This window comes from Anastrepha obliqua, chromosome 4 (genome assembly GCF_027943255.1).
Source record: "Anastrepha obliqua isolate idAnaObli1 chromosome 4, idAnaObli1_1.0, whole genome shotgun sequence".
Classification (NCBI taxonomy): Eukaryota; Metazoa; Arthropoda; class Insecta; order Diptera; family Tephritidae; genus Anastrepha; species Anastrepha obliqua.
In genome coordinates, this window is record NC_072895.1 from 109308526 (window position 1) to 109336301 (window position 27776).

General features: G+C 34.4%; 2 protein-coding genes across 2 annotated transcripts; both read right to left on the reverse strand.

Annotated features, from left to right (window-relative positions):
• Window positions 1–28: 28 nt before the first annotated feature.
• On the reverse strand, window positions 29–2597 carry LOC129246112 (protein C1orf43 homolog). Its single transcript, XM_054884660.1, has 4 exons — window positions 2242–2597; window positions 2013–2172; window positions 1720–1942; window positions 29–1651 (listed from the first exon to the last, which is right to left on the reverse strand). Exons 1-4 carry the CDS (start codon window positions 2395–2397, stop codon window positions 1204–1206), a joined length of 987 nt encoding a protein of 328 aa, XP_054740635.1. The 5' UTR covers window positions 2398–2597; the 3' UTR covers window positions 29–1203.
• A 13080-nt stretch (window positions 2598–15677) lies between these two features.
• LOC129244338 (calbindin-32) lies at window positions 15678–27095 on the reverse strand. The gene is made up of 4 exons (XM_054881958.1): window positions 27087–27095; window positions 24692–24748; window positions 16089–16160; window positions 15678–15933 (listed from the first exon to the last, which is right to left on the reverse strand). Exons 1-4 carry the CDS (start codon window positions 27093–27095, stop codon window positions 15787–15789), a joined length of 285 nt encoding a protein of 94 aa, XP_054737933.1. The 3' UTR covers window positions 15678–15786.
• Between the last annotated feature and the right edge of the window lie 681 nt (window positions 27096–27776).

Below are 27776 nucleotides of genomic sequence, written 5' to 3' on the forward strand. Positions count from 1 at the left end.
GTTGTTTAATATTAACATTTATTGCTGATTATTTTATTTATTCTTACTAAATTAATATCAGTATGCAGTAGTGCTAATATTCGCGTGGCTTAGCGGTAACCTAATGACAATATATTTAAGGGGTTATACCTATACAGTTAGAAGGCCGAAAAAAAGTGAATTTTTTCTGAGAAAACTTTTAAATTTATTGATCTAAAAATTTGTACACATATTATGTTATCTTTTAACTGTATTTTAAGACTCAGTATTAGTAAAAATATTTATTTGGAAAGGAGCTACAGCTGATCTCTGGGAGCTCCTCTCAAAAAAGACGTTTTGCGGTGATCACTATATCTCTGAACTGAATTATCTGAAATTAAAAAACCAAACAGATTTCGTTATAGTAATGTTAAATTTAGTAATTAATCGATCAAATAAGCAAAATAATTTTTTTTGACAAAATGACGGTTTCTCAAAAAAAAACAATCGATTTTTGAAAAAAATTTGGCCTTACATTGTTTATAAAAAAAATATTTACTGCTGAAAAAAAATCTTCGATTAACTACTAAAACATGTATTTAAGAAGCTCGTGTTAAAATTTGAGACTAATCGGTTTAGCCGTTTTCGAGTAATGTTGGTCACCGACTTTCAAAATACCATTTTGAGAAAAACGCGTTTAAAGTTCCAAGTAAGCCGGCCTTATACTTTCAAGCACTCTGAAGCGCCTTTTCTAATTTGCGTGTAACTTCGAAAATATTCACCGGAACGATTTTAAATTTTCTGTGTGTATTCTTAAATATATGTACATTAACTATTTTTTGAAAATTCTAACTGTATATAACCCCTTAATTTAAACAGTATTTATGTATATACATATGCATATTACTAGAACTAACGTTAGTTTATCAACTAATTTCTGAAATTAAACTGGCATACTTGCATTATGCACATTTTTTAATGCAAACCTTAGTCTTAAAAGTATTAAATTCCCATTTAATACCTAAATTCCTACGATTGATAATTTTGGCATTGAGCGGGAATAAGAGATTGGCGCTGATAAGGAATGTCATATAATATTTCGTTTGTTTCTCATCATACTTCTGCAGAGTATTTCTTCTTTAATGCATTCAAGTGTCAACTTTGCCTTCTCGCATCCTTTCATTTTGGTAGCAGGCGCCTTAATGCGCTAGTGAGGTGACGCGCACGCGCCGCATACTCAAGCAATCAAACAACATTTGAATTACTTTGAAATTGTACCGATGAAATACTCATTACTTCATTGTCTTCACCGTCAATATCTTCGATGCGTACAGAGTCTCTAGCACGGCTTTCGCTGTTACCTAAATTATCAATTTCCTCATCCTCCTCGTCATCTAATGTAGGTGTTTTAATGCGATTGCGAATTATGATATCCCGCTCGGCCGCTGGTTGCAAATGTAAAGGATTTGGGGCTATATCTACAGCATCCATGTCCCGTCCCTGTAGTCCTAGTGTCAAATTCACTTTAGATTGTTGTCCTACAGGTAAACCAGCATTTGTGGGTAGCTTAGGTGTGGTAGCAGGTGGCCGTAATCGTGCCGGATCTAGTAGTGAATGCATTTTAGTTTGTTTTTTGGGCGTTCGTGCTGGTGAAGTTTTGCGCGAGCTGATCAAGGACTTCAGTTGCTTAGCGCTAGTGATGGAAAATTCACACGTTATTCATTTATAAGTTAACAGACATCCAAGTCTTTTATTACTCACGCTTCAATCAGTTTTAGTAACAAACGATGATAGGATTCATATTCCTCACTACCGAATTCATTAGGGTCGTGACGTGCATGTTCGTACATATCGCAAAATTGATGTATCATGCGTTGCTGTCCGGAGCCATTCAGTGTGGTAGCGGCCAGTGTGGTGAGTAGAAAAGCACGCAAACTGTCATACGGATGCCGCATACTACCATCGCTGCGCATAATCTCGGTTTCTGCATGAAAATAAAGAAGTTTTTTGTGAATATCTTTTAGAAATAGCAATTACATTATGTACTCGTATACCTAATATTTTCACATCATCAACAGCTTTCATGCGATAATAGTAGGGTGGGAGAAGTTGATCCGTGCGCAAAATATACTTGTCATCATTCCAAAGCAGTCTGGGTTCTTGCGTTATTTTTTGTATACAATCAAGACGGCGTTCGATCTCCCTTCGCAGCGTCTATAAAGTACAAGAAGTAGATAACATAGCACACATTCTTTTCCAATAACCTGCCGAATGTATACCAACCTTCTTCGCATCATTGCCTATTGGTACATGTGGTCCGCGTCGACTTCGCAAGGTAAATCGCATTATTTGGCGTTTTGCAAAAATAAATAGCATCACAAAAGTCAGCACACCCCCACCAATTATGATGATAATCATAACACCAGATAGTTGCTCCATTTTGCTTCGTGCACCTATGCGGAAATGCAAACGGCGTATAAGGACCTTCTGTATGTTCCACGTTATTTGGAGTTTAGTTTGTGTTTAAGTAACTTCTTATTTTAATAATTAAGTGCCAACTATGTTTACTTTACTCAAAATCAATCGTACAATACTTTTCTCTAATCAGCAATTGATTTGTTTTCGGTGAATCAGCTGTTAATTACCAAACAAATGAAGATGGAGTCTATTGTGAATGGAAATTGACTAACACCCTGAACAGAATTGCAGCAGACAGCAGGTAACGGGTTGATGGGTATCCGCTGTCAAAATTAGAACACATCTAAAGCATGAAATTGCATAGAATTGCGGAGGTTATTTTTATTATTATTTATTTAGACTCATTTTACTTTCTGCGCCGAGTTCAAGATGCAGGGTTGCTTTTCTGATCACTTGCTGACAATTTGTTTGTTTCTAAGCAACAACAGGGAAATAACAAGCAAATAGTATTTAATTTATACAAAAAAAAAAAATTTCCGTAATTAGAAAGTTGTGATTTTGTAGCAATAAGCTTCAACGAATGCTTCATAAATATACCAAACGAAAAGATTTCACTACAAAATTAATTTTATCATAACTACAAGATGACAGCCGACAATCGTGTTTTCCGTCCCCACCGCAATTGTGTTTAACCGATTGAATTTTCCGACATAAATGGATCAGCTGTTAACCCGTTATCCGGTGTCCAATCCAATTTCAGACCTAATGGAGGCTTGTATTATATATTGGTAAAGTATCTTATTCGATTCAAATGAAATTTCGAAATTCGAAATATGAGACATGATGGAAAAATTGTAAATAAAATTTATTTGAAAACTATTGTAGCTTGTTCAGTGGAGTTTCCAGTAAATATCATCCAGCACCCCAAAGAAAAAATATTGAAAATAGTAAACGAACAGAAAGGCAGTAAAACTTGGAAGTTTCGCGTAGTTTTTTTGCATTAAAAATTAAATATTCAATAAGAAAAATTGGAAAATTAAAGAAAATGCTCTCTGGGCACATTCCATAAAGTCCAATGAAGAAGTAAGTAAATACTTCTTTCATGACTAAATTCATTATACAAGGTGAAGTCCAAAATAAACAAAACTAGCCCCATAAAAATGTGTTTGATGGCGCCATCTTTTGAGTTAGTGCGTTGGAAGTTCATCCCTAGCTGACTTCCAGTGAAAGCTTGGTCTAAAGTGTCAGTATGAGTTTCGAACCACGAGCAAATATAATTTTTTTTTTTAAATCGGTAACACGTTTACCGAAACATTTGAATTGATGAAAAAAGTTTATGACGATGATTGTCTATCTCGTGCCAGAGTTCATGAGTGGTTTATACGTTTCAGAGATGATTGTGAGGACACCGAAAACTCCATCGAAATGGTTCGTCAATTTATCAAAAATGAACAGAAATCATTGTTGAAATTCATGGAATCGGAGTTGAATATCTCCAAAATATCGATTTATCGCATTTTAACTGATCATTTGGGCTTACGAAAGGCTTGTGCACGTTTCAGTCCCACACAAGTTAAGGGGGTCTTCTACCGTCACGGTTTGAAAAAATCGATTTTTGAAGTGAAACTTCTTTTGTCTCGAAGGATGAAACGCTGTGAGGAGTAAAACCATAGCGTTTCATCGATATGTGACGCTACGCCAGCGCCATCTGTTAAAAGCGTGGCGTGGATGAAACGCTGTGAGGAGTAAAACTACGCTAAACTACGTAAAACTCACGCTATGCCAGCGCCATCTGTTAAAAGACTGGCGTGGCGTGTCGTCGTGAATGTAATGCGGTCGTTTATTATTGCATTCTTATCGAATGTAATTTGTAAATATGACATTTGATTGACGGCCGCCGTAGCCGAGTGGGTTGGTGCGTGATCACCATTCGGAATTCACAGAGAGGTCGTTGGTTCGAATCTCGGTGAAAGCAAAATTAATGAAAACATTTTTCTAATAGCGGTCGCCCCTCGGCAGGCAATGGCAAACCTCCGAGTGTATTTCTGCCATGAAAAAAATCTGCTCATAAACATATCATAAAACAAAATGAAATAAATGCATAAAAAAAAAAAAAAAAAAAATTTTCTTGTGATTCGAACCAAGGATTTCGGATCGGAAGCCCACATTGCTAGCCGCTGGGCTATCGCGCTGTGCTGTCGCCGCAAAATAATGTATCATAAATCTGTTTACCATACCAAAGACCATACACTTTGCGAACGCATTTCGGTGGAAACAGTTGACAGTTATCCCAAACACAATATTATATTAGTAACGCGAGACGCGTCATAGAGTGTGTGTGTAGTTTTGAGCAAATCTTACAAACATATTTTGTTTTGTTGATTGATTTCTGTTAAATATGGCATCAAATCAACAAAAACGGAAACCGAAAACAGGTGCTGAACGGCAACGTGAGTATTTGGAGCGTAAAAAATTAAGAGCTACTGTTGAACACCGTGACAGTGAATCCTCCGGTTGTACGATAAGTGATAATTTGTAGTACCAACAACAAGATGCGGAACTACCATTGATGCAGTATTTCATCGATACCTTGATAGATTAGAATGTAGATCATTTTTTACGTATTTCAGTTACCATAAAGCCCTTGTTTCATTTTGTAAAACGAATCCAATAATGATAATGACAATGCCGAGAACCAAATGTAATTGAGTACAATAAATTCATTTCTTTTTATATTAAAATAAATAAATAATTCTGTTTAATAAAATTCCATTCCATGCTTTCCATGACTTCTGCATGCATTATATTGAAATAATAGTTAAATTATTGATTTGTTGATAAAAGAAGTTTCACTTCAATCGTGCGGGTTCCGTGAACTACCACACACTTTCGTTTTTTTTTTTTAGATTTTTTAAAAGCTACTAATGTTAAGAGTATGCTATAAAGAGGGTTTTATGAAAAACATGTTCCTTCATGAGCATTTCGGGGAGAATACATGCATGCGCGTGGCATTTTCGAGCGTTTCTGTGGCGTGACTTTATCTTTAAACGCCTTTTCCCGAAAGTTGACTTTTTTCAACTTTCTGGTCACACATCTACTATAAATATTTGTCGAATTCATTCCATCTCTTTTCCAGTTATTCAGTGAACATCTCGCTATGTTTTCCCAGACCACTTTTTTCAATTTTTGATTAGTTTAATTTTGCGGGCCTCTAAAGTGTAAAAAAAAGAGGAAATTTTCAAACTTTTTTTTTAAAATCACGCATTTTTTACAAATTTCAAAATATTTAAAATCGCCACTGGGAAAACATAGCCAACGCTACACTTTATGATAAAAAAAAAATTTTTTTTGATTTCAGATAAGTAAAATGGTCGATCGCGTGCCACAAAGTCGCCTAGGACATTTTTACAAGGGCAACCTCGAGGACGGTTCAAGGACACAGGGCCAAAGAATTCGATTTGAAAAATATATTTTTAAATAGTGCAAACTTGTGCAAATTAAATAAAAAAAATCTGATTTCATTATCTCAAGTGGTTGCTTTGTAATTAATTCCCAAAAATAGGCCCGAGATTAAGGCGCGACGGTAGAAGACCCCCTTAACTGAGGACCAAAAATTGCTCTGAATTCAATTCAATTCGAAAGACTTCATTAAAGAGGCGAGAAAACACGAGAACTTCCTTTACAAAATTGGAACTGGTGATGAAACGAGGTGTTTGCAACATGAACCTAAAACTAAGCGTCAAAGTGCCGAATGGAAGGCCTCAGACGAGCCACCATCCAAAAAATCGTATTTGGGCAAGTCAAAAATGAAGTCAATGCTCATTTGTTTTTATATTGACATAGCATTGATTGCAGAAACACACTTCACTGATAAAAGTCTTCTGAAATTTCCTAAATACAAAGTGTATGTGACAAACCATCCTGATGGAAGAGCCCACGGAGGGACTGCTATAATTATTAAATCAAGCATAACGCACAATGAACAACTTCAATATTCGACGCCTTATCTTCAATCCACGACAGTACAAATCTATGACAAAAATGGACCAGTATCTATCTCCTCCATATACTGTCCACCTAGACACATAATAAACTCGGATCAATATGACAAATACATAAAGACGCTTAACAATAGATTTATTGCAGCTGGAGATCTCAATGCAAAACACATTGATTGGGGCTCAAGACTCACCAACAAAAAGGGGCGTATTCTTATTAACGCAATTAACAAAAACAATTGCAGATTTATAAGTACCGGAGAACCTACCTATTGGCCAACTGAAGTAAAGAAAATTCCAGACTTGATCGATTTCTGGATAACCAAAAACATAAGCCATAACCAATTGACAATTCAGTCGTGCTATGAACTTTCTTCTGACCACTCGCCGATATTACTTGAATATGTAAGTCATATAAAATCTATAGATACATTTTTTCGCATACTTAATGACAGAACCAACTGGGAAAAATTCCGCCACCATATTGACGATCAACTTATACCAAATGTGATATTAAAAACGCAACTTGACATTGAACATGCCATTATCCATTTTAATGACGTAGTACTAGAAGCAGGGATCAGATCGGCACCAAAGCAAGCAAATAGAACAAATACACCAACAACTGACATTACTATTAAAAAGCAAATTATAGAAAAAAGAAAGTTAAGAAAAAGATGGCAAAAAACTAGATTACCTGACGACAAAAGAAAACTAAACTTAGCTACAAAAATTCTTAAGGATACCTTAAATAAGAGAAATAACAAAGAAATCGAAAACTATTTGAAGAATCTGACTCCCTATGGAAATGGAAATGTACTAAAAAATTAAAAACTCAAATAAAACATCAACCACCACTAAAAAAAGATGACAATTCATGGGTTGTTACAAAAGAGGAAAAAGCGAAAACATTGGCAAATTACTTCGAAAAAGTTCTATCAAATGACGAAGAAAAGAAAATCAACAACCAAAACAACTTCCACTATGATTTTACAAAAATAAAAAGGACGAATACACACGAAATAATAACTTGCATCAAAAAAGGAATAAAACATAAAAAAGCTCCCGGATATGACATGATAACAGGAAAAGCATTAGCGGAGCTACCAACCAAAGCATATGTATACTTGCGAAACGTTTTCAATGCCATGTTTCGCTTGCAATATTTTCCGAAGCTCTGGAAAGTGGCAGAGATTATTGCATTGCCAAAACCGGGTAAAGATCCAACAACCGTGTCATCATATAGACCAATAAGCTTATTACCGACAATATCTAAAATTCGTAAAAAATTATTGCATGATCGGATAAGCCTACTTCTAGACCAAAAACGTATAATACTGGATCATCAATTTGGATTTAGAAAAAAACATTCGACTATTCAACAGATCCATAGAATTACAAATAAAATCCAATCAGACCTTGAAAACAATCGATACTGTGCCGCAGTATTTTTGGACCTAGCTAAAGCGTTTGACAAAGTATGGCATGAAGGCTTACTCCACAAAATAAAAAGAATGCTACCTTTTGACTACTATTTCATCATAAAAAGCTATCTAACCGACCGAAGCTTCTACATTAAATATGACAATCAATGTTCAGATATTCATCAAATAACTGCTGGAGTTCCGCAAGGAAGCGTTCTTGGCCCTCTACTATATGTTTTATTCACCCCAGATATACCACCTCCTGACGAAACTAATTCTTCAATTGCTACGTTCGCAGACGATACAATACTATTAGCATCAGACAAAAGCTTAATTATCTGGGAATTCACTTGGACTCCAAACTAAATTGGAGTCACCACATAAAGCAAAAGGTCAAACAAATAAAAGAAAAACTTCGACAACTTCATTGGTTAGTCTGCTCCAAATCCAGACTCACTATACAGAACAAGCTGTTAGTGTATATTACAAAACTATGATTAAACCAATCTGGCTATATGGATTACAGGTGTGGGGAACGGCTAAAAAAACTCATATACAAAAAATCCAACGACAGCAATCAAAGATTCTTCGAATTTTGACCATGTCTGACAGGTACACAAAAAATGATGACATCCACAGGACTTTTAATATAGCAAGAGTAGACAAAGAAATCAAAAAGATAACAACAAGGCACTTTGAAAAAATACACACACACAGTAATGCAGAAATCAACAAACTTCTTGAAAGGGAAAGAAACGGGAAAAGGCGTTTAAAGAGAACCCGACCAAGCGACCTAGTATGATAAATGCTAAAAAACCATAAATATGTAAAAAAAAAAAATTATTAAAAATAGTTGTAAAATGTAATCATGTAAAGTGAAACTTGTATTGTATTATTGGATATTATTTAATTGCTATTATTACGTTTATTTTAATTTTATCGCTTTTTGACACTGGCCATTAAGCGATGTATATAAATCCTGACCAAATTGTTAAACAACATACTTAATGTCAAAGGACAGATGTATAAAATCAATGGGGAATAAAAAAAAAATTGTTTTTACGATTCCAAGGGAATTGTCCACAAAGAGTTCGTGCCAACGGGCCAAACCGTCAATGCAGTTTTCTATCTTGGCATTTTGAATACCAGAATACCGCGAAGAAGGAAGCTGGCGCATATTGCATGATAATGGACCATCTCACCATTTTTGACTAGAAATCGCATTTTAACCATCAATCACTCACCGTATTCGCCTAATATGGCTCCCTGTGACGTCTACTTATTCGGCAAATTGCATTTGGCCATGGAAGAAAAACGTTTTGCCTCCATAGAGGCCAACCAAGAGGCTTATACCGACATCCTGAAGGATATTCCGGTCAATAACCTGAAATACTCTTTTGAAAAGCTTTTAGATCGCGCAAAAAAGGGTATCGAGGCCAGAGGGGACTTTCTTTGAATAAATAAATTCGAAGTTATCAGAATACAGCTTCTGTCGTTTCTATTTGAGCTCAGTTTTGTTTATTTTGCACTTCATCTTGTATTTGCTATGTGGAAATTTTTGTGCTTTTTTATTTATTTAGAATATTTTTCATGTGTTGCTTTTCTAATACTACACTACGCCAAGTCCGAGCTGTACAGTAAAAAATCAACTGTGAAATAATACGACTCACTGTTTAGTTTTGGTTTCGTTTATTTAAATTTAAATTTTATGTTTTATTGTTTACATAAATTTAGTTTTATATATTTATTAGTTGTGGCATAATTGTGTTTTCGTACATTCACAACATATCAGCGAATTCAGCATTTGTTTTGTTATTTATTATTTGTAGCACATACATTTATTTATTTATATAATCATACTTTTTCTTACTTCAGAATTTTATATTTTTTAGCAGCGCTTATTTGGCTTTTTGTGGTTTTTCCAATGCACACGTGTTATAATTTTAATTTATTAGTTTATCAGGGCATATTTTTTACCAATTTCAGAACATTTCAATGTCAGGTAAAATTTTTGAGATTTCGTTTAGATTAATTGAATGTATATATGCATATTATATTTTAGCGGTGCAAAGTTAATTGTTTTTAATTGTAATAAAATTTAGTCTAAGGTGTTTTACTACGTCAATTAAAAAGTTCAATAGCGGATAGTATATTTTTAAAGTATGAAGAAATATCTATTTGTAAAGTTTAGCAAAATGTGGCATTTGATGGTGTGACTTAGAAGAGTACATAAAAAAATGTTAAATAAAATATCTACTACGAATTTCAAATGCATAACGACATGCATACATGTTTTTGTGCTCTCATTTGACTTAGCGTAAAGCTAAATTATCGATTGCGCGCGCATCGTGCCATCCCTATTTGCCTGTCTGCCGGCCTGCTGTAGAAAGTTAAGTGCAAGCTGCGCCTAATTTCCGCTTCCTATCGTTTGTGAACAATTTCAATTGCGGTTAGCTGCAATTTGTTGTAGTTTAAACTAGTTTCGGATCAATTAAAAATATGCGCAAGCTCTTTCAAAGTTCGCATGCAGTGCTCAACGCACACTGGGTGGGGGCAGCACATGCAATGAGGCTGCATGACATGACATCGGCATGCCGTCATTTTAGTTATTGCATTTGCGTTAGTAAGCTAAGGCGAAATCAGACGTATGTCGGTGTGAGTTTAATAGCTTGAAACATATCTTTGCTGTTAAGATGATAGATAGCACCGTTAGAGATACAGTTCCAATTTACTTTTACAATTTAAGTTTACATATAAGTTAGGTTAGTTTTGTTATTCATTAGCTTGTTGACAGCTGTAGCGTAAAAACTTGTTAATTGTGATTTTTATGGTTTTTTTTATGAACAAAAATAACAACTGAGGAATTATAGATTATTTAAATTTTTTTAATACGAAGTGATAACTTTTTAAATGGCTGCTTATTTCAGTTAATTTTACTTAAGTGCCCTAGTTCAAATTATTTTCATAGTTATATATAAGTATGTAAATATTATATCTTACTCTTTAATTTTATAGCGTCATTATTAGCTGTTTTTTTAGATAAAATAGCATGTTTTGTTTAGCATTAACATTTATACGTTTTACAAGTTTTCTATATTTTTGTATTTTGGGGGCATTAGTTTAGTTTTGGAAAGTTGTTGTTTGTTTTCAACATTATCTATTTATTTTGTGAATATGTACTTGTTGTTTTTGTCACGCAATTCATATTGTAAACATTTTTATTTAAAGTGCCCATTTTCATAGATTTAACTAGTTTTTGTTTAATACTAAACAACATTTTAGTTATAGTTAAGTGTTTTTCGAATTCCTTTTTGTTTTTATCTTTTATATATGAATGTATACCTATCAACATGTATAGACTTGCACAAAAATTCAAAGAGTTTTGTTTTTAGTTTTTTCGTTTTTTGGTTTTAACTATAGCTAAATTTCGCTAATTTTGTAAATTGTATTGTTTGTTTTAAATTACTTTAAGGTAGCTTTCTCTCGCTCAATAGTTTTACTTAGCAAATGGTAGCATAAAATGTGAGTGCCAGTTTTTGTAGTAATAAAATGGCTATGTTGTCTTCTAGAACCAGCAGCTGGAGTCATTTAAAGTCACTATGCATTAATCTTATGTATTTGTTATTAATGTGATTTGTGTGTAGGGAAGCATTGCATTAATATTAAGTACTTAGCATTACCTGCGTTGATCTTCACTTTGAATTGTCATTCTACGTTTACATTTTTCTAACTCATAACTATACATTTTTCTACCTTTCTCAAGTGTTTAGCTCTAAAACAACTTAGGCATGATTCTTACAGACTCAAGTGCTGCGCGCACATTACCATACCATAAAACTTGAAGTGAAATTAAACGCTGTTAGTACACCATTACACAACAACAGTTGGCTGCATAACGGACTCTTCAATATCGCATCAATTGCATTTATGCTTTCAGGTTGCCATGGTTATCGTGCCAATAGCATCAGCGGCGGCGTATGTCAATCAAGCACCTAGTTAACTGTTTAGCCAACCGGCAGCATTTGCATAAATTCTCCACTTACTCAATTTTTTTTTGCTCCTACAAAATGTGTGCGCGCTGATGATGATTGAGTGGCCACCGGCAGCAGTGCGCTGGTTATTGCCTGTTAATACACCACACCTGTAACGGTATCGGTAACGCTCTCCTCCGCCAGCACACTTGTCCGGTAATGAGGTCACCGGCAAGTACACCATCTGCCACAACAACAAATGGCATGCATTTCGTTATTGGCATCTACGTTTGTCGCTCTATTGTTTGAGTTTGTGTTTTTTTGTCTGCATCCGCAATCCTTTTGTCTGACTCATTAAAAATCTATTTATCCAACCTTGTTGTCGATTTTGACATCGTTTTTAAATTTCTTCTAGTATTGATTTGCATTTATGGCTCATGTCATCATCATCAACATCATCAGCTTCATCATTGCAACATCATCACTTAAATGAAATATCACATCAGTGCCGTTAGCTCGTTTGCTTGAGTGTACGTAAGTACTCTACTCATCACCGCTTTCTTGTTTTCGTTCATGCGCTCTCTGCTCAATCTCATCTCCTTGTCGGGCACTTTGTAACGAGGCAAATCAGTGTCGCAGTCTACTAGTTGGGTACTTTTTTATGTTAAAAGTTATTGTTAAGTGGATACGAGCATGTGCCGGATGTCGAAAAGCAAATCAACTTCAATCAAATTGTTACATTTTGTGGGTTAGATTTTTTGATGGGAGTCTAACAAATTGGTTCAGTTTGATGAGCGACATCAAAAACTTAGCCAATATTGTTGTTTAGTGGATTTGAAGATGCTTGGAAAATTACTTTTGTTAAATTTTGCAAGTCAAAAGTTTAATTGAAGAAGTTTACTTAGTGTTTGAGTTGCTACTAACTGAAGCTGAATGCAAAAGGGTCAGTTAATTGCTTGAACATTTGTTGTTTTATGCGTGTTCGAAGAAAACTTTTGAGGAATTTGTAAAATTTTAATATATTTAAAAAACAAATTTGTTTGCTTGCAATTTAGATGCCGCACTAATTATACCTTCCTTTCTATGCACCAATCCACAACCATTAAACTAGTAAGCTGCAGCTTCATTTGCCATGAAATATCATCTTTGAAATAAAGAATAACTCCCATTGTGAATCAAAAAGCATTAAAAAATACTTAAATATGTTGAATAGTAGAAAAATACTTTCTAATCAAGCTCAACGAAAGAATCCACAAAGGGTGTTTACTTTGCGTCCAATTGGAAGAAGAAAGAGAGTCCGATCAGGAAAGAGATGGCTTGATGACGTAGAAGCGATGCACGTTCGTAATTGGAGAAATGAGGCAAGATAGAGATTGAATTGGATTAGGATTGTTGATGATGCTATGGTCCACCACAGACTGTGAAGCTAAGAGAGAGAGAGAATCAAGCTCAAAGCATTCTGAGAAGAATTGAAATGCCCTTACCCAATAAAGAGCACCCCGCATTCTGAATCAAAAAAGGTTTAAAAAATATTTAGAGATGTTGAATCGAAGAAAAATACCTTTTAAACAAGCTCAAGGCATTTTAGGAAAAATGTAAATACCGTTAACTGGAATGCCTTAGCTCGTAATTGTTGCATTGAAGTAGTGTTGAAGGGCAAGTGAAGTGTTCAAATTCCAGCTCAATTAGAAGTAGTAGTTTTTATGGAAATTACTTCATATTTTTAGTTACTTATTTGAAATATCATATCCATGTATAGGTCTATAAGTAACTCAACTTCTACCACTTTCCTCTTGGGCATGTAAATGCGACAGTTACTAAATCATGCTCACATTAATATGGGTTTCAAAGACTTGCAAATATCTCGTGTCTTACGAATTTTGGAATTTTCCACTCTGTTAAATTTTATTGATGTTTAATACTGTGCCACGTGAAAACCGGCCTTCAGAAATCAATTAACCTCAGTTGTGGCTGAATTTCACAATCAGCTCATTTGTTTTTTCTCACTTGTGTGGATTGCAAACTGGCAATGGTTTACAGGAAAGCAGAAAATGTTTGGAAAAATATTAACGCTCCATTCCAATTTTATTCAAATATATTCTCTTTTATATAGTCAATTTCAAATCATCTACTAATTGTGTTTCGAAACATTGCCAATTTATTTTTCTATAGAATTCATGCTGATCGCACTTTCGGTCAGCGTTTTTGCCTGCTTGCGATACTCAAGTGTGAATATTCGCATCCATTTTTTAGCCAAGTGTATCTTACAATGACAGGTACACAATAGAACATCAAAATACTTAAACTTTTATGAAAAAAAAAAAATATTTTCAAATGCTTTTCAACTATGCTGAATCTGAAAGTAGTGTGTGTGTGTGTGTATGAGATTTTGTTTTTAAATTCATTTTAGTTTTTCGCATTTTGCGTTTTACGAAGTCGGATGTCATTAGCAGAGTAAATAAGGATAAGTTGGTACATTAATAAAATTTTGTTTAAATATATTTTTGACTTTTTGTATTATTTTCTTTTATTTTTATTTTTATTTTTATTTTTATTTTTATTTTTATTTCCATTTTTATTTCTTTCAACAAACTAACATACATATCTAAAAAATTTCGTTACTCATACATATGCCACATGTCATGCTATAATACTCATAAATATCATTTGTATGAATTATAAAATATTTATGTATAAACTAATACACATTAAAGTACATACATATAAATTGTTGCAAATACAATATAAGTTTTTAATTTGTTTAATACAATTAATAAAATCGATGTTTATTTATTTTTTCGCTAGGACATACACATTTATTGGCTGGTTTTTTGTTTGGTTATTTTATTCAAAATTTCTTTTGCTGTTTTTTTTATCTGCGCGCCACACATTTGCAGGTTCCTGGCAATTATAAATGTAGTGCATGTGGATGGTTTTAAAATTGGGTTTATAGGCATACTAAAATCGAATTTTAGAAACAATTTTAATTATTTTGAACTAATTAAAAATATATTTAATAAAAATGTAACCTTCTCAATGTGTGTCAATGCTGCTTTATAAATAAAATTAATAATTTTATAATTTGCAAAAAAATTGCCATTCACCATTCGAACTCGGAAATATCCATTACTACTACTAAATTGGTGACTGGTTGAGTCCCTGTTTAAAACGACGGAAAAATGCTTCAAATCAATGTACTCAAATTTTGTTTGCTATTTTATACATTTATTTATTTGCTTTTATATTTTTCAATGTTATCGCTTAGCCTCCAAATTTGACACTTGATATTGTTTAAAATTTTAATGCCTTTAAATTACACATTCACTTTATGTTATTATTTCATATTTCTTTTGCATCACTTGCTTTTAATATTCTAAATATATTCCATTGACTGCTTTGCATCGGCAGCATTTTAAAGTAATTAATTTCCCTCGATGAATGTTTTATTGTTGTATTCTTGTGTGTGTTGCTTTGTCGCACGAAATTTATTTTGATTTCGTTCAATATTTTTGCGTCTCGACGTGCAATTAATTCTCAATTTCATACCTAAAGGTTATGATTTTATTTGTTTTCTAAATTAATTAATTTAGTTGTTCAATGGTTTTGTTTTTTTTTTTGTTTTTGCAAATAATCATTTGTTTGAATACAACAATACAACAATTGCATTTTCATACAATTAAATATATATATATTTTTTCAATTTATTATAATTGTTTTTTAGCCATTTTTTCCTTATCGCATGCCACAAGCTATCAAAAAATGTGGCTGCGTGTGATTTTTCGCAATTTTCCGACTTCTATCCCTTTCTGCTCATTCTTCACCGTTTTCCCTAATACTTCATGGATTTTACTATTCTTTCTTTTATTCCCTTCATTTCAACTGCTAAGACTTCAATACTTTAACATCAGTTAAGTTTTATATTTTATTTTCACACTACATTCAAATTTTTTTATTTGACAAATTCTTTTTATTTGTTATGTTGTTGTTGTTGCTGTTAGTGTTGTGTGCGCTAAAAATTTATTGTTCATCCTCTGGTGGCATTTTGGCTAAAGTCAGCAGAATCATTGTCAGTTCTTTGCGTGAGATTTTACCATCTTTATCGTAACCTACGCCACGCAATATGGTCTCCTCGAAGGCCTTCAAATCTTGAGCATCATAGTCATCCTGTGTTTGTGCGAAAAGAAAAAGAGTATAAAATTAACTTATCATTAAAGCAACAATTGGTTTTGACAGCTAAGAGAAAAGTCCCGCTCTCCCCTCCCCGCTAGTTTCAACTTTTTCACTTGCTTGCTCTCGCATTCATACATACTCGTACATACCTTCTTCACCAACTCAAGCAGATCCTTCAGAAATCCTTTAAGCTCTTCGTTTTCTATTGAGCCACTATTATCCTGCAAGTATCGAAAAAGATAAAAAGCGGTATAAATATAAGTTTTTGTATACATATTTATATGGCGCCGACATGTTGTGACACGTATAAATCTTGCCCAACAATTTTGCAACAAATGAAATGTGATACACAGTGCATGCCAAATTGCACAAAAAGATAAAGCGAGTAAACATAATGAAATCTGATGCTTATGTCAACGTAAGCTCCAGTAAAGATGGATACGCTTACAATAAATTTGTTATTGGTTTATTTGAAAACTGGAAATTTGTTTGAATTAGCAGTGTGTAGAGAGACAAAAGTGGCGCCATACCAGTGGCGCTACTTTGTGCTTGGCGAATTTGACAGCTTTGAAAGCACAGAAAGTGAACAAACCTTTATGTGCAAGTTGCTTGCGTGTTAGTTAATTAATTAGTGATTATTTTGACCTATTAAATTAAACAAAATAATAAAAAGGAAGTATACAGCCGAAATCCTCCGAAGCTAGCGGAGTTTAGTTTTATTTTATTTAATATTTTTTTAAATAAAAAAATAATAAAAAAAATGAAGTGCTAAATTGAGCAAGCAGGAATGATAATAGAGCCACTTTTTTCTTAATTTAGCTTATTCTTCTTCTTATTTTCCTCTATTTTTTTTCTGTGCCTTCTAAAAACCTGGCCCTTGTGTATTGAAGAAAATCGGCAAAAGTTAAACTTTGCAAAGGTCCATCTACAAATTCACTAAAACATGGTTAGTTAAGAATATATAGAACAAAAACAAAATTAGATTTTTTATTGCAAGTATTTTTTAATACTCAAAACAACCATTTCGCAAGACCGCCTCCGCTATGTAAATATTTTGCAATAAGCCAAGTTACTGCTGTGGTTTGATTGATATTGCAGTGATTGGATAGAATGTAAATAAGATTGCTTATACGAGGGTTGTCTTTCATATTTTGCGTCATTGCAATACTACGTGTGATGACCTACAATTCGATATTTTTATTAAAAAATTTGTTATGTTTTAGTATAAATTTACATAGAATATTTTCACTTATGCGCTTATTTGTTTTGTTATTTTTACAGTGAGTTGAAAAATTCATCTCGGTCAAAAGACGTGGCCTATCGAGACCGGAGTGCATTGAGCAACTTACTTCAACTTTGACTATTGTGAAACGCTGGCACAACGAGTTCCAATGTGACCATCGATCTTTACAGGATGACTTTCGTGAGGGCTCTATAAAAACGTTTGCTGTGCTAGAAACACTCGTTGCAGTGCGTCAATTAATAATGCAAGATCGTCATGTGAATAGTATGAGATAGAGACATCCTTAGAACTTGGAAATTTTAGGTCGCCAAGAAGATTTGTTACGTTGGATACCGCATAATTTTAGAATTGTTGTAAAGACATGTTGAAAAAACTTTGCTGCGGTGGTTCAAAGCACGTCTATGACTTTGTAACAGGTGACGAATCTGGGATCTGTGTATATGAGCCTGAAACGGAAACAACAACCAGCAAGACGTGCCCAGCAAAAGTTGTTCGCGGAAAAAGCACCTCTTGTTGTTTCGGAAAATCTGGTAATTTTCCAACTGCACCGCTACTTAATGATTTCTTTTTGTTCCCGAACATTAAAAATAAAATGCGAGATCAACGCTTTTCAACACCTGAAGAAACTATCGAAGCCTTTAAACAGCTAATTTTGGAGGTATCTACTTCTGAGCGACGAAAGTGTTTTGAAAATTGATTCAACCGCATGCAGAAGTGTATTGACTTCCAAGGATAATATTTTGAAAAGCAATAAAACATTTTTCATTATATATTAAGTTTACTGTGTTTTCATTATTGGTTGCCAAATATAATAGGCAACCCTCGTAGCAAGCCCATAAAACCAACAGCAAAAAAGAACAAATTTTCTATAGCGCTGCATAGATTTCAAATAGAATCCCTAAGTTGAGCATTTCGCTATGTGTGTACAAGTGTGAGTGCAATGATAGTGTGATTGCCTGGGTTGTGGCCTAGTAGATTTCAAGGAAAAAACAACTACCTAATCCAATAAAAGTGAGTGTGGGTGTGGAGTTATTTCGTTCTTGGCAATACAGCAAAGCTTTCGACACCAACTAAATCCTGCTGTGGTTGTGGCGATGACTCTGGTGCTCAATGCACCACTCAGATTGTTTGAATGGCAAAACAATTGACCGCACTCAACTCAACACAAAGCAACACAACACAGCAACAGGAGCAACAACCAAATCACACAATAAAGCATGGCATAGCACATACAATACACAATTCTATGTAGGGAGTCATGTATGTACTTATGTATGTGCGAAGAATTTCCATTGTTTGTGGGCGTAGTGTAAAAGTTTTGTGCTACTAGTTCACAAATTGCGAAAATGCTGTTATTTTTTCGCACTTTATTTTTCAAAGTGTTTGTGTAATCGTAAAATAAAAATTTTGATGTGTTTTTGTGTGTGCATATATATGTAGATATGTATGCGAAGTTAACCCTGAGTGCGAAGTGTGGCAGTCTGTGGTTTTAAATTTTAAATTGAAATTACGAAATAGGAAATTAAAATGCCATTGTACATGAAGACAAAAGTTTGTAGTACAAATTTCAAAAGCATAAAGCATTTGCTGCTTTGCTGCTGAATGCACCACTGAATCAGCTGTGCTATGTATTATGGAAAGTGCCTGTTGTATCAAGAGAAACGGCATTAATTGTAATTTTTCTGGGGGAAAGTTTATACATAAAAACAAATTATTTTTTGTGAGACTTGGAAATCGTATCAAAATGCTTAATCTCTAATAGCAAAGGTAAGCTGTACAGGGTCTGGCACTCGAAGTGTAACCAACTTCAGACCGCTCGCGCGGTCTGTTAGTTGGCTAAACGACAGTCCTGAGTATGGTTTACAAGCGCACGGAAGCATTTTGCCGGGGGTAAACGCGGAAAAAGAAAATCAGTAATACCTTTCAAACGTAATAGTGTGTTTGCATTATTTTTGGCTGGAAAATCACAAGCAGCGATTGTTCGTGAGCTCGAGCACCTTAAAGTAAATAAAGTTTTTGTTCATCGCACCATTACTCGTTAAAATGATATTGGTAGCATCGCGAAATGTCATGGAGGTGGTCATCAAAAGACTAGAACGTCACGTGAAATGCTTCAAAAAGTTAAGAAGCGACGAAGTGTCAATCAGATGGCGAAAGAACTGAAAATATCTGACCGTAGCATCCGCTGCATACTGAAAAGTGATCTCAAAGTCAAGCCTTACAAGAACCAAAGGTGCATGATCTCACACCAAAGCAGCAATAAGTCAGACATGAGAGTGTAAAGGAGTGGTTTCGCTTAGCCGAAAGCGGTAAATTTCCGAACATTGTGTTTTCTGACGAAAAAAGGGTTTAATTTGACCGACCGTTCATACGAGAATTTGAGTCATCGATTGGCCACTAGGAGGCAGCACACACTATAGGTAATGGTTTGGGCTGCTGTAACCACAGATGGGCGAAATGCGAAATATTGTTGGAAAAGTATTCTGGAGGTTGCCTTGAAGCAGTGGCAGACAAAAATTTCGGTGGCAGACCATGGACGTTTCAACAAGTGCCGAGTGCCTCACAAAGCTCGAGTGAACCAAGAATGGCTAAAAAACAACGTTCCGAACTTCATAACGTCCACACAATGGCTCTCAAATTCACCAGACGCGAGTCCGATGGATTATTTTCTCTTTTAGAGAGATAGGTCCGAATTAGATTAATTTCTGGACCGCCTCAAGGCCATAGTCAAGGCAAAAGGTGGTCATATCGAGGAAAAGTAAATTGATTCTTAATTTTGTATTATTTTCAAACATATTTTATTTTGAATTAAATAAAAGTAATTTTCCAAACTAAATTTATGACCCTTTTAATTGGTTTTAATGTGACCTTTTTAAAGCTGGACCCTGTAATACGTTTTTTCTAATGGAAAATATATACAAAAATTAAGAAATAATAGCGAAATTATTGTTAAAAGTTGCACTGAGAATAAGTGAATGGCTATGAATCGATTTGTAAGAATTAAAAAATTCTAAGTTTTTCGGATAGATTTACAGCATCGACTGCTACGTGGATCTGTACTAACAGTAGCACGACTTATTCCAATGTTTCAACTATTTATTAATTTTTTATTTAATTTCTTTTTTATTTTTTTATAAAAATATAGTTTATACAACAGAAAAACTGTATAATTTCTAGTTTCACACTTATTAAAAAAATTCAAATTTCACCAATTTAAAAAGTTCAACAAATGTTCATCAAATGTCAAATTTTTGTATCAGAAACTTTAGAAAACACAACTCAGATAAGAATTCCACAAAATGTGGCAACGTGGAAGCCCAGTGCTATGTTCAACCATTTTCATCATACCAAAACTTTTCAGCATATTTATGTATACTTTGAAAAGTCGTGACATACCCGCTGAGTTGTAAATCTAATGTCATATTATAGGATAGTTTTGGGAGCGATGAAGTGAACGGGTGTATGAAGTTGGTTGGGGACATGCATGTATGTGGCTATAATTTCCCGAAACCATTATTTTTCTTTTTTGCTCTGTTTCAGATACCTACGACATGAAGGATTACTATTTAACTCAAGTAATGAAGAGACAGTTATCGTCACCATATTGTCCAAATCATATCAATTTAGAAATCTCTAATATTCTTAAGTGCGCTCGATCATTCGCTCATAAGGTTTGCCGTGATTTGAAGGCACCAGATGGCGATGAAGAATCCGTTGAAAAACACAAAAAACACGAGGAACGTTTATTATTCAACAATTTATTCAACAAGTGATCAATGACGAGGAATGACGAGGACCCTTCAAAAGCATTGAGAGCCCTTGCGAGAGAGTCTTATGTTTCTGAGATTTCCGGTATAAATCCTACGTTATTCGTACAAAAAAAGTTTAAGGCGTAGCAAACACGAGGACAGAAGTTTATGGGATCAAAAGACCTTCTAAATATAATTTAACCCCTGAAGCACGGAAAAGTTATGTTTTTATGACGAACAAATATATATGACCAAAGCCAAAAGGCCAACCTTCGAAATGACAGATAGCTATATTCCAATTCTAGAGAGGTTCCTGTTGTCATGTACATGAAGTTTCCAGCCAGCGTTATGGTTTTAAGTGTTGTGAGCAATAAAAGAGCAAGTCATAACACCACTCTTCTTTACTCAAGAATTTTGAGTGAATTCTGCTGCATATATCGAGATTCTAGAAACCGTGGTGAAACCCTGGACTTATAGTGTCTGCGGTGAAAGCCCATATATCTTTCAGCAAGACTCTGCTTCTTCACTCAAAGTGATGGTGACACAAGATTAGATGGCTAAAAAGATCAAGGACCACCGAACTTATGGTCATCTAACTCCACAGACCTTAATTCCGTGGATTAGCACGTAAGGTGCGCTCCTTGAGCGTGAAATCAATAAGCAATCTTATAATACCTTTTCTTCGCTGAAGGCTGCCATTTATACCGTTATGGTCAATATATGTAAATAAGGAGCCTATGATTCGGGGATGCAATCGTTTCCGGACCCAGATTGAGGAAGGTATTGCAACTAATAGAAATTTTTTATTAAATAACTTCATCGATATAAAAGAATTTAATGTTGTGCAAAAAATTCGCGAATTTTCAATAAATTTCGTTCAAAATAAAAGCTAATTAGTTTAACTCTCTAGTTGTCCTCAAATACCGTATACACCCTGTATTTAATATGTGCCCTTATTCCGTGCAAAGTTTTATTAGAAATTGTATAAAGCAATAAGCACACAGTTTTATATGCGTTTATGAAATAGTTGCGGATAAAATCAATATTTCCAAGTCACGTTATGCAACCTTAAAATGAAGGAAAATATAGAGTGCGTCGATTATCTTTTCATGTGTCCTTTCCTAGTCTTGACGTACTGTGAGAATCTGGTCAATTCCGTTTTTTTCAGGTTTTAAGCCAAACTTTGTTTATTTAGGAACCAGCCTTAATTGGAATCCAGCCGAGAATCTCTCTCGCAAACAAGTAATACTTTGGACTAAGTAGGCAATTCAGCAGTAAAGTCTTTTCCCGACGAACAAAACTAATACTCTATAAGGCTCTCATCATGCCCGTCCTAACGTATGGCACATAAACGTGGACGATGACAATATCTGATGAAGCGACGCTTGGAGCGTTTGAGAGAAAGATTTTGCGCAAGATTTTTGAACCTTTGCACATTGGCAATGGCGAATAGGGCAGGCGATGGAACGAAGCTATATGAGCTCTACGACGACATAGACATACCGCAGCGAATAAACATCCAGCGGCTACGTTGACTGGGTCATGTCGTCCAAACGCTCCGGCTCTGGAAATATTCGATGCTGGTGGTAGCAGAGGAAGAGGAAGGCCTCCTCTACGTTGGAAAGATTAGGTGGTATTTCCAATTGGCGCCGAGCAGCACGAGAAAGAAACGACTGGCGCGCTTTGTTAAACTCGACCAAAATTCCGTAAGAGGTTATCGCGCTAATCAATAAGAAGAAGAAAGCCACACTGATAAGGTGTAAAGAGTTCGTGGATGGTGAGCTTCATTTTTCCCCACAATACGCTCGAAGGAACCTTGCAGCCGATACTTAGAATACCAATTTCGCGGTAGCTGACATAGATTGCTGGAACACTCTTCTTATGGAATGGACAGAGCACCTTTTAATTTCAATCGCCAGGCATGCATAAGACTATATTTTGCATGGGAACTCATGCATGAAGCTGACTAGCTGCTCGCCGCCATGCTTGTCGTCGTCGTCTTTAGTTTGGTTCATTGGGTTGGTCAATGCTTTAACTTCTTGCTACTCAAACTTTTCCATATTTTCATATAATTTTAGGAGTGAATGTTTTGATTTGTGCGAATATTTCAAGTGTTCGCTATTTTGAAATCGCAGCTGGTATTTCACTGAAGCATTACTTCATCTTATTTTTGCGTCTAAGTGTATTTGGAATTCTTGCCTGTTTCGATGGACGTTTCCATTAAAAGCCTACCAGAAGGAAGAGATAAGTATTTGAACTGTCATTGACAGCATTTCTTTGTTTTTTTTTTCAGTCATCTCAATTTTTTCTAGAGCGGAAAATGTACGCTTTATAAATTTATCGACAACTGCTGACAACCGCACATTTATGTCCTTGCCACAATGGTCTTGTGGCTTTGATTTTATTCATGCGATTCATTATTTATTCATTTAGTTCATTTTATTTATGGTTTTTGAGACTCTTACTGAAATAAGCTGCAGTGAAGTGCAAAATTTCATTAATGTGCTGTGATTGTTTAGACGGCGCAGATGCAATAACAAGAATTTAGTAGAGAAAATGTAAAATAATCCGTAGTAGGCAGAGTGCGAGAGTGTGAGTGAGAGTGTTAGAAAAGTGTGTTTTCTTTTTTAAAAATTTATGCTACACATAAAATTCATTTCATTTACAATTCAAATGGGCGCTAAAAAATAATATGCTGGAAAATGTCAAATCGATTAAGTTATACAGCTGGCAGTAAAGCTTGTTTGTATGCCAATCCAAGTATGGGCGCATTGAGTCGTGCAGAATGATAATGGATACGGGAGATATTGCGGGATAAAGGGAAGATGAGCACTAAATTTTTGTTTTATTTCGGTTGTTAAAAGTCTGCCTACTTAATTCGAATAAATTCACCACTAACCAAATGAATTTATCGAGTTAGTGAACTTATTTTCTATAATCGTTAATTCACTAATTCATCAGCTGTGGTGTGGAACGCTAATGGAATATTAATGCAGCTTCCAACAAAAATTTGTCAAAAATGTTTCATTTGACCGCAGTTAAAAAATTAAAATAAATATTTGCACTTCTAATTATCATTAATTCAACGATTTTTCATTAATTTTTAATTTTGTTTTGCAGTATCAACAAGTTGGCTAATGCAATGGCTCCATTGAACGACTCAAATATTTAAGTATGCATTTCATGCTTGACTTGGCAACAGAAATTGTGCAAGGCACAGAAATAATGTACATATTGAGTGTAAGTAAGTGGGAACCAGGCAAAATATATATCAAATATTTGTAAGATATAAAAAATATTTTTCTCTTTCAGTCGGCGCTCGACGAGAAAGGACAAAAGGGATTCAGCACATGCGTTATACTCCCAAGACTTGCGAAAGTTAGCGTGGGCATTCCACATTGTTTTGTAGACAAAAGGGATTTGCTTGCATTCAACAATAGTTCAGAAGTTGGAATATGGACAGCAAATTGGATCTGTGAAGCATAAAAAATAAATACGACGACGCACAAAGAAAATAACTTCGAGGGAGAAATAAACCAAATCATTAGAAATGAAACTACAAAACAAAAAAAAAAAAAAATGTTAGACATGAAGTGGCATAAAAAGCAAAACAAAATAAACAGAATTAAAAAGAATTAAAAAGAAAAAAAAAAATAACATCAACCAACTTGAAATGCTGCCAACTTAACGCTAAATAAATATTATTTGTACATAATTCTTCTTTCAAAACTTTGCGTCAAAGTTATGCAATGCAACTTACCCGATCGTACAGTGAGAAAACTTTTTCGATGTCCTCTTTTGTTAGCTTGGCGGCGCCCTATTATGTGCAATTGTACGGGGATGGTAACATAAGCGCGGCAGCGTCGAAATTTGCATAGAGTTGAGTATCAGGGCAAAATGAGTGAAGGCCAAAACGGCGTAAAGTTGAAGTAAAGAGCAGGTGACGCAACAGAGTAACGCATCAGAGAGTTGGCATATAAAAAGAAAGATGTTACGTATGCAATAAGTATTTGTTTCAAATTTATATTTATATTTTTATATTTATAATTGTTATTTTATGAATTGTTGAAATGCTTAAATTTTTAACGAGAGGAAATGTAGCAAAAATTTAAAAAAATTTAAGAAATTTAAAAAATTGAAAAAAGGTGAAATATAATCTTATTACTAACTAAGAATGTTTGTATAAGGTGGCGCAAAATTAATCATCCACATTTTTTTAGTAAATTTTTTTTAATTAAAAAAATGCTTTTGAGTGATGAAAATCTTTATTTAAAGCGCTTCAGTGCTAGTCTGTTCATGTAATGCAGCTGTCTTGTGTACAAACCAATCAAATATGATTGATGTACGACGCCATTTGCAAAAATTATAAATCTTGCTATGGGTGTTTAATTTTGCGCCACCTTGCATTTGTCAAAAACAGCTGCGCAGAAATCAAGTTATCAACTGGCAAAGAAGTATCAGGTCAGTCCATAAGTTCCTGTGTATTTTACCCATAATTTCACTTTTGTACGATTTTTGCGTACAAAAAATTATTCGCTGTATATAACGGAACTATTTATATTTTCTTTGGTAAATTGTGCATTCAACAAGTGATTTTAATCGCGGGTTCCTGTGTATTTTACCCATAATTTCACTTTTGTACGATTTTTGCGTACAAAAAATTATTCGCTGTATATAACGGAACTATTTATATTTTCTTTGGTAAATTGTGCATTCAACAAGTGATTTTAATCGCGAGTAGAAGCACGTGTTGTTAAAAAATAAAATGGAATCGTCGAACGCGTATAAAAGGCATATTTTGTATTTTTTTTATAAAAGTGGTAAAAATGCAACAACTGCTGCTGCAGAAATAAACACTGTTCACGGAGAGAATACCGTGAGTATAAGGACTGCGCAAAAGTGGTTTTAAAAATTCCGAAGTGGTAACTGCGACGTGGAGGATGCCCCGCGCGCTGGCGGTCCATAAGTCTTTAACTCCGACGCCTTGCTCGAACTCGTGGAAGCTGAGCCAAATTTGACAGTCGATATGATAGCTCAGAGGTTAAATTCATCGCATGAAACAGTTCACAGGCACCTGGTTCAGTTGAGAAAGGTTTCAAGCCTGGGAAAATGGGTTCCGCATAGACTTTCCGTCGCCAACCTTCAGCAGAGAGTGAATGTGTGTTTTCAGCTGCTGCAACGGCTTGAAAATGAAAGTTTTTTGAACCGTATCGTTACTGGTGATGAAAAATGGGTCCTTTACAATAATCGTGTTCGCAAACGCCAATGGTTGGATAAAGATGAAACACCAGAACCGACCCCTAGAGATGGCCTTCACCCCAAGAAGATTCTCCTGTCTATTTGGTGGGATATGGCCGGTATTGTTTATTATGAACTTCTGGAACCAAACCAGATGATAACTGCTGATTATTATTCCCATCAGCTATCAAACCTGAATGAGGCACTTAACAAAAATCGAACGTCTTTAGTGAATAGACGCAAAGTTTTGTTTCACCACGACAACGCAAGACCTCATACCACAAAAGCAAACATTAGGCAAGCTGAGCACGAGCTCGCATGGGAGCTAATGCCGCATGCACCATACTCTCCGGATATAGCACCTTGTGATTATCACCTTTTCCGTGGACTTCAATCCCATATGAGTAACAAGAACTACTCCTCAAAAGAAGCTATGAAAAGGGATATCGAAGCGTATTTTGGCTCCAGGGACAAAAAATAAAGGGAAATAAAAATTTGCCTAAACGTTGAGAAGACATTGTAAATAATGAAGTACAAAACATATTATTGATTAATAAATACTTTAAATATATTTTTTACTAATTTTAAAACCACCTTTAAAAAACACACAAACTTATGGACTGACCTGATATTTGAAATATTGAATATAAAAATAAGTTTGAGAAATTCAGTTTGATTCGAAGTACCTTGAAAAATGTCACTTACTATGATTTTATTGAATTATAAATTTACATTATTGTAATTTCGTGTGCTGAACTTTATATTCTTTTATGAATTTATGCACGTTCGCACTGATGAAAATGAAAATTTGCAGCTTTTTTCAACTTAGGATGTTTTAAATTTATAAACCTCATCATTTGAATTCTTGTTATCTAAAATTTATCAACATATGGAAATTCCCTACGTACATAAATTACCCTAAGCATGTAACGGTATGTTCGTGTAGGTATGTATTTTTTGTATTCATTTTCACAAATCTGCTATCTAGTGACTGTCTGGTGAAATGACAAAAGAGGATTCATTTCACTTGCTGTATCTAACTGTACTCTTATATATGTCTCTATAAATGCGCACAATACAAATATGAAATAATATGAAAAGATTTCTTTGAGTAGCCGTATCTGCCTTAACTTTAGCGGTTGAAAATATTTTTTTTTTGCTGACATTTTTACGGCACATACATTTCTATTTAAATTTATTTTTATTAACAATGAAGGTTTTAAGCTTTTATGTATTTTATTTGAATAAAATGTTGAAAAGAATTTAATAAAAGCAAACACATAAAACTTAGTTTAACATGCGAATATTATGTAAGTCGCATAACTTATTTAAAAATACATATTTATTTTATAAAGAAAATGCACAAAAACATGGCACAAAGTTTATGGGTAAGCAACAGATAAGCCACAAACTTTGCGCATTTTCACAAATAATTTCATTTTTTTAGTTTCTGTGCTACACATTCAAATACATACATATACAATGCAATACATATACTTATACATATACATAGGCTATTATAATTTCCATGCATAATCTTTCTAAGGGTGTGCGTGGATTCCATATTTACACACTCTTTGCATGCATTTGTGCTTGTAATTCGCTGC